The sequence below is a fragment of the Chionomys nivalis genome, chromosome 6 (genome assembly GCF_950005125.1).
Source record: "Chionomys nivalis chromosome 6, mChiNiv1.1, whole genome shotgun sequence".
Taxonomy (NCBI): Eukaryota; Metazoa; Chordata; class Mammalia; order Rodentia; family Cricetidae; genus Chionomys; species Chionomys nivalis.
In genome coordinates this window covers 84,794,063-84,801,672 of record NC_080091.1, presented here as the reverse complement: position 1 = coordinate 84,801,672, position 7,610 = coordinate 84,794,063, and the positions used below count along the sequence as shown (strand labels likewise).

At 37.8% G+C, this 7,610-nt stretch overlaps 1 protein-coding gene across 1 annotated transcript in view; it reads left to right on the top strand.

The window, feature by feature from the left end:
* Positions 1-2,198: 2,198 nt before the first annotated feature.
* The window catches only part of Gnrhr (gonadotropin releasing hormone receptor), a 12,988-nt gene continuing 7,576 nt past the window's right edge, over positions 2,199-7,610 (top strand). The window contains exon 1 of the mRNA XM_057773088.1: positions 2,199-2,720. Within this exon, the coding sequence (XP_057629071.1) occupies positions 2,199-2,720 (522 nt within the window). The remainder of the gene's footprint in view (positions 2,721-7,610) is intronic.

The window sequence follows — 7,610 nt, the reverse complement described above, 5'->3', positions numbered from 1 at the left end:
CAAAACTCCTCCATCTCTGCATGACAGATTGCCCCAGAAGTATGAGAGATTTGTTCTGTGTGATGAAGTTGTGGGGAGGTGACTGTATTCCTAATTCATTGTGTGAGGACTGTTTTGTGTTTGGTTGTGTTGTCTAGTCTTTTAATGTAGTGAAGAACGTTCACATGAAGCTAAAAGCCCAAGAAATCCATGGTCGCATATTTCCTAAAGGTAGGAAAATGTTAAGCGTACAAGGGAGGCAAGCTCTACAGCTACAAAAAAATAAACAATAAATAATTGCCTATTAATTGTTACACATGGAAGGCATTACGAGGAAGAGCAGGTTGTGGTTCTGATAGGATCAGCTGCTTTTCCAGGGCTTTGGCAAGTAGCCTTGGTTCATAAGACCTCACTCTGTTTCACTAGGAATAATAGTGGATATTCACTAATTCAGTATTTCCAGAATACTGAACGATTATGAGAGCCAACCGCATGTTTGCACGGCATTTGCGCTTAATAAATAAAATGGATGAATTGCAGTTTTCTAAAAAGCCTATTTCTCACGTGAAAACGCCTGGAAAGAAGCTGTATCTGCAAAGCCTGACTGACTGGTGAAAAGCGTAGTGATGTGGAGAAGTTGAAAGGTTGAGGTCTACGCACTGATTACCTTATATTCAGCTAGCTTTAGCCCCGGAGCATCCATTCCTCGCCCTTCTTTGTATGTTAGCAGAACTCGCATCCTATAACAATACATAAAGCCTTCTGATGGCTAATAACTTAGCAGGCAACTGGTTTCCACTAACCCAAAAGCTAACACTGTTATCAGATAGCAACTTAGACCTACCTAGCTGTAACTGTCTCTCTGAGGTACCCACCCACTTATTTAAAACTTACCTTGATTTATGATTTTCTTCATTATATGTGTGTGTATGAAACTTCACAAAATTGCCTTATTACCAGCAAAAGCTAAAAAAATAAAAATAAAAAATAAACCAATAAAAATGCACCACCTAAACCAAAATAGCTGCATTTGTCCTAATAGTGGCCCTGCTCTGGGTGTGGTGGAAGCAGACCATCGGTGATCTGATAACAACAAACCGTGACTTATGAAATTCCCATGAAAGTCATACCAATATTTCTAATGCAAATTATTATCATCAAGTAACACACAGAAGGATTTTAAGGGTCCTCAATGTGAAGTGATCACTTAGCGTGTAGGGTTATAACTTATCATATTACATAATTAATTCAGTTATAATAATTATTCAAGTATCTAGTTTTACTCCACTATCTAATTTACCTATCAATCTTGTGTAACCATTACAAGTACAATGTTTACAGAATTATAAAATCAAGGCAATTAAAAAAAATAAATTTACTATAATTTCAGCATAGATATTCTGATAATTTAAATGATTGATAAATGAATCTAAATTAATTTGTATTAGAATAGATTGCTTGCGACAGTTGAAGTACTAGCTTCATGCCTTGTGTAAGATAGTTTTAAGCTAACATATATGCTCACTTGTGACTACTCGACAATGTTTATCTGAAAAACAATTGTTTTTCTGATGCCCAGGGAAGGACTGCCCATTTCTGAGCCAATACAGTGGAGGGGTAGATTGGCAGGAGGTGGAGGGAAGAAAGGAGGAGGGAACAAGAGGAGAGAAGGGAGGAGAGGATATGGTCAGGTCATAAAATAAATAAATAGAATAAAAAAGAAAAACAATTATTTAGAGAAATGTGGTCTTCAAAAAACAGACTTTTTAATTGGATCAGGGATTTTAAATTATTTTCTGTATTTCAAGTGGCACCTGTCGATTCACAACAGTTTTTAGAAAATATATTCATTAAAGTTAATTGAAAAATTATATGAGTCACTTTTATCTTCAAAATTAGACTTCAAGTGTCCTTCTTCGCCTACGATAAAACACTCTGAAAAACAGGCCATCTGCTGAGGTGGTACAATTACACTTGGCCTTCAGAATGTGCTTGGCATCTTCTGTTAGCACTCTTTTGGATTACAAACCCACAAAACAAGTTCACCTTGATCTTCCACATTAAGTCCAGAGGATCTTAGGGAAAATCAATTTGACATAAATGTAACCCTGTGACGTTTCTGTCTAAAGAAGGCAGAAATAAAACAGTGCTTTGTGTTCGGATACGATAAAACATCAGAGGTACAGAGACTCTGGTCTTGAAGCCTGCCGTTGAGGAATATGGCTAACAACGCCTCTCTTGAGCAGGACCAAAATCCCTGCTCGGCCATCAACAACAGCATCCCTTTGATACAGGGCAAACTCCCCACTCTAACCTTATCTGGAAAGATCCGAGTAACAGTGACTTTCTTCCTTTTTCTCCTCTCTACTGCTTTTAATGCATCTTTCTTGATGAAGCTGCAGAAGTGGACTCAGAAGAGGGAGAAGGGGAAAAAGCTTTCAAGAATGAAGGTGCTCTTAAAGCATTTGACCTTAGCCAACCTGCTGGAGACTCTGATTGTCATGCCACTGGATGGCATGTGGAATATCACAGTACAGTGGCATGCTGGGGAGTTCCTCTGCAAAGTTCTCAGCTATCTGAAGCTCTTCTCTATGTATGCCCCAGCCTTCATGATGGTAGTGATTAGCCTGGACCGCTCCCTGGCCATCACTCGGCCCCTTGCCATACAAAGCAAAAGCAAGCTTGAACAGTCCATGATCGGCCTAGCCTGGATTCTCAGTATTGTCTTTGCGGGACCACAGGTAAACCATTACTCCTTAACTTGGGTGGACATGGTTATTTTGTATCTAACCTTGAGTCAAGAAAGCACCTGCTGTGCAGCCTTTAAGACCTAGTCTCTGGAAATCAGAGAGTAGACTTTAACCCTGACCATTTTGTCTTCTCAGGCCAACTTCTTAACCTCTCTGAAGTTCTGTTGATTTATTCATAAAATGGGGTAATTGCCTACTCCACATGCTTTCATGATGATTAGATAAATAATGTATTAAAGTATCTAGAATTATCTGTAGTACATAGTTAATACCCCGTAAAACCTCTTCTCAACTGAATACATGCCAACCCCTCTTTCTTACCCATTCTTTCTCTCTCTTCTATAGACTTGAAAAAGTATCTTGCTATATGTTACCAAGGCTGTTCTTAAACTTAAATCCTCCTGCCTCAGCTTCCCAAGCCACAGGGATTACAGGTGCACCCTCTTTGTGCTCAATTTCTGTCTTTCCTTTGGCTCTGGTCGAAACGTAATTGATGGTTAATTGAGAGAACATTTAAGAGCTATGAAACTTCCATAGGTGGAAAATATTTAAACTTTTCTTTACTTGGGATTTATTATGTACAAACTAAGAATTCTGTCACTGCAGCCGAGAAAGAATTATCTTGGTTGTTATGTTGCTCTTGGCTAATTGTTCTGCAGAATTTGACTATTCAAACAGATTACTGAAGAAAACAGGACAAAATTCTTGCAAATAATAAAGAGCCTATCATTAACAGAGGAATATGACTTTATGCTGTCTAATGCTCTGTATGGTAAACCAGGGTATAAGAACATCATAAGAAGTAAGAGTTCTTAAAATCGAGCAAAAGCATACCTGTAAAACCAGGAATCTGTCTAAACATTCTAAAGTGTCCAAGTGTCTGAAAACCAAAACAGCTGTGCAGAATTCATTAAGCATTGCAAGGCACCAAGTAAACGTTTCTTCACTGAATTGCAAGAAAGGGTTTTTAATTAATCTGTATCAAACGGCAGAAGAAAGGGGGGAAATGGAAGGGCTTTTATTTACCTGGAGAAAGCCCAATTACTCTTGCATGGGCAATGCAAACCAAGACTAGGTTTCCCAAGGCACATCTCTGGAAGTGAGGTTACTAGCTAAGGTTTATGTTCGTGTATTTTCTGTTTTTCTTCTTTAAAGTATGAGCAATGCTTATTGGTTAGTTATCTCAAAGATAAACACAAGTTAAGTCAATACAGAACCTGGTATTGACGAAACAATAAAACAGCCAGGGGCCAGTGGAGGGGAGTGTCATTCTTTGTGGAGACAAAATGTATGTAAAACAAGTAGATATTAAAGACTTAAAGTACACAAGTGTAAGAAACCAAAAAGTAAGTTGAATATAAAATGATTGAAAGAGGTTTAAGGGAATGAAAACCTAGCGACATAACATAACAATAAAATACTTGATCTATAAGCTAAAGAGAAAAATACCTTTAATTATAGGAGGTTTTGATATACTCAAAAAGCCTTAAATTTGTGAGAAAGACTGATAGTCTTTATAGGTTCTATGTAATAAAATAATATAGCTTTTAAAACTTATTTTAATTGTCAAATAACAATTGTGTATATCCATATGACATAATGTGACATTTTGATACATCACATTTTGTAAAAATTACATGGGGGAAATAGAATAGTTATAATTTCAATCTAAAGTAGATTTTTTTGGTTTTTTTTTTTCAAGACAGGGTTTCTCTGTATAACAGTCCTAACTGTCCTGGAACTAGCTCTTATAGACCAGGCTGGCCTCGAACTTGCAGAAACCTGCTAACTCTGCATCCCGAGTGCTGGGATTAAAGGTATGCACCACCACCACCCGGCCTAAAGTGACTTTTTAAAACAAAAATATTTCAACAAAATATATGCAGGTTCAAATAGAGTAGAACAAGACAAAGAATGATTTTGAATCATTTAGCAATAATGTGATAAAAGTGAGGTGTGGATGATAACAGGGGAATCAAACACTCTGCTGACACGCCCTAAAACACTCCATGGGCTTTATCTTTTCGTTTGTTTGACAGAAGATCTTGTGTAGCCCAGGATGACCTCAGATTAGTATGTAGCAGAAGATGACCTTGAACTTCTGATCCTCCTGCCTCTATTTTCTGTGTGCAGGGATTATAGGTCTGTAATAGCACATGCAGTCCACATAATGATGGAGATCAAACTCAAAGCTTTGTGCCTGCTAGCCATCCCCTTTCAGCTATGTGACTTTGAGAATGTCACTTAGCTAAGTTTAAAGGGGTAATTAAAAGCCTGGTGTGGTAGTGTATTCTTTTAATACCAGCACCTAGGAGGCAAGGTGGTGGGATAAAAAAAATTCAAGGCTACCTTGGCTAGATGGCCCAAAATAAAAAATATATAAATTCATAAGGCATGTTAAGAATAGGTAATAATTCGGGAGGCAGAGGCAGGCGGATCTCTGTGAGTTCGAGACCAGCCTGGTCTACAGAGCTAGTTCCAGGACAGGCTCCAAAGCCACAGAGAAACCCTGGCTCGAAAAACCAAAAAAAAAAAAAAAAAAAAAAAAAAAAGAATAGGTAATATTATATATAAAACTACCCACTATCATGTTTTTTATTTTAAAGATTAGGTTATTATTTATGTCTGTCTATACCTTTTTCTTCTCTTCATAATAAGGTTATGCACACTTTCTCAAGGCACACAAAGCTACACTACTCACTGAACACTAGTTGTGCAAGAATGTAATAGCAGAGGTCTTAAAGTTACCATTCTTTTAAAAGTAAGTTTGAAGAGGAAAGAAAGAAGGAAAAAAGAAAAGGGAGGAGGATGGAGAGATGGCTCAGTGGTTAAGAGCACTGACTGCTCTGGCAGAGGTCCTGAGTTCAATTCCTAGCAACCACATGGTGGCTCACAACCACCTATAAAGAGATCTGGTGCCCTCTTCTGACCTACATGCAGGGTACTGTAAAAATAAATAAATAAATAAATAAATAAATAAAATCTATCTTTAAAAAAAAAGAAAAAAGGAAAAAAAAAGAAAAGGGAGACAGAGAAGAAGATATTCCAGCAAGCAAGTCTTGGGAGGAGCTCAGATTTATGACCAAACATTTCCTAATTTAGGTGAGGCTGAACATAATTAAAAACACATTCCTTAAAGAGAGTCATCTAAGACCACAGAGTGCAGAGTCGCAGGAAGAGTTGATGTTCCTGGCTTATCTGGTTCATGTGGACTAGTAACAAAACAACTTCTAAATTCTATAGTTAACACAAGCCTGTAGGCAAGAAACACGGGACACTCCTTAGTTTTTGGAGTAAGGAAGCATGGCTTGAAGCATGTGGAGACTTGCCTTGACACATGAGCTAATTCACTGAGTAAAATACACTTCTGAACTTGACAAACAGCTTAAATTCAATAAATACTTAACCTCCCGTGAGCAATACTCTAAACATTGTTTAAAGCACAGTAGTAGTGGCTAGACTCAGTAATAGCAATAATAATCACATGCTAAATAATAGTTGAAGATAAAAATATGTGTCAGAATTGTGCGAAATATCTCTGTATGCAATATTACAAGAATGTTCCCTACAACACTATAAATTATGTATATTATTCTTATTTTTATAAGAAGAAAATGAGTCAGTGAATATTATATGAGATGCCTAGGGTATGTCTTATGAGTGGAAATGTCAATATAAAACAGTTAATTTTACAGACAAGGTTTAAATCACACAACTCCATTTCATTTATAGAGCTATTTACCCATCTATATCTAAGAACCTAATTAATATTAGACATAGTTAAGAGCTAAGCACAAAAATTATATTGCATTGCATATGCATGAAGATCTTTGCTCATAGGACATAGAAATAAACATGTAAAGATACAAATACAACTTGCTTAGTACATTTGGAGAGAGAGAGAGAGAGAGAGAGGCAGACAGACAGATACATGATTTCAAGGATGAGCACTTTCTTGGTGTTGGATACCACTTAGAGGGCTCATCCCTTGTAAAGACGAGTGCTCCCTCTCTCGGTTGTTAATTGCCTGTAGCCTCTTGTCTAGGAGTGAGACCTATGAGTTTTTCCCTTCCATTTTGTGTGTCTACTGATACCATTTTCCAGGTGTTTTTAATGCAGCTCTATTACTGAGGTATCATGAAGCAGTGACCCTATCATTTCTAGAAGACAAACTCTCACAACAGACTGCCTGGCCCTTCATTTTTCCTAAGAGAATATCAAAACTAAGAATCAGGATTAGAACAGTCTGTGACACTCTGGTTGAGATTTAGCACTCAGAAGCAGAGTTCTCAGGAGTCAAGTCTAGCTGTGCAGACCCTCTGGAGGCCTCAGCATATGTCCACAGTCCTCTTTGTGAGTAGACAAACCTGAATTTTGGCCTGAGCCCTGTCCTGTATTCCAGTTTCTCTGTTTACCAAAACCCAAAACCCAAACGGGAATGTGGGATACCCGTAATCTCAACATCTGGGAGATGGAGACAAAGGATGAGATGCCAACGGTCACCCTTGCCAATACTGGATATTCTAGGCCTTACAGACTGTCTAAAACCAACCCAAACACTAGAAACCTGGAGTTCCCTTTGTGGCTCAGGGCTTTGCATTGGTTGTTCCCGCAATTAATGTTCAATGCATGGACAGTGAGCACACTGGACTAACACAGTAGTTGATATTCTAAGGTCAGGGATCAGGGAATGGTGCCCACAAGCATTTGTGGGCCACTTACACCCAGAAGTTTTAACTACTAAACTCTACTATAACGGACAGTTCTATCCCATAAGAAAGAAAAGTTTAAAGTAGCAAATTTACATATGGAGGGGCATATAGTGTGTGCTTATCAATGTATGACTAAATATTTATGGATACAAAGAAAATTTGTGTGCCT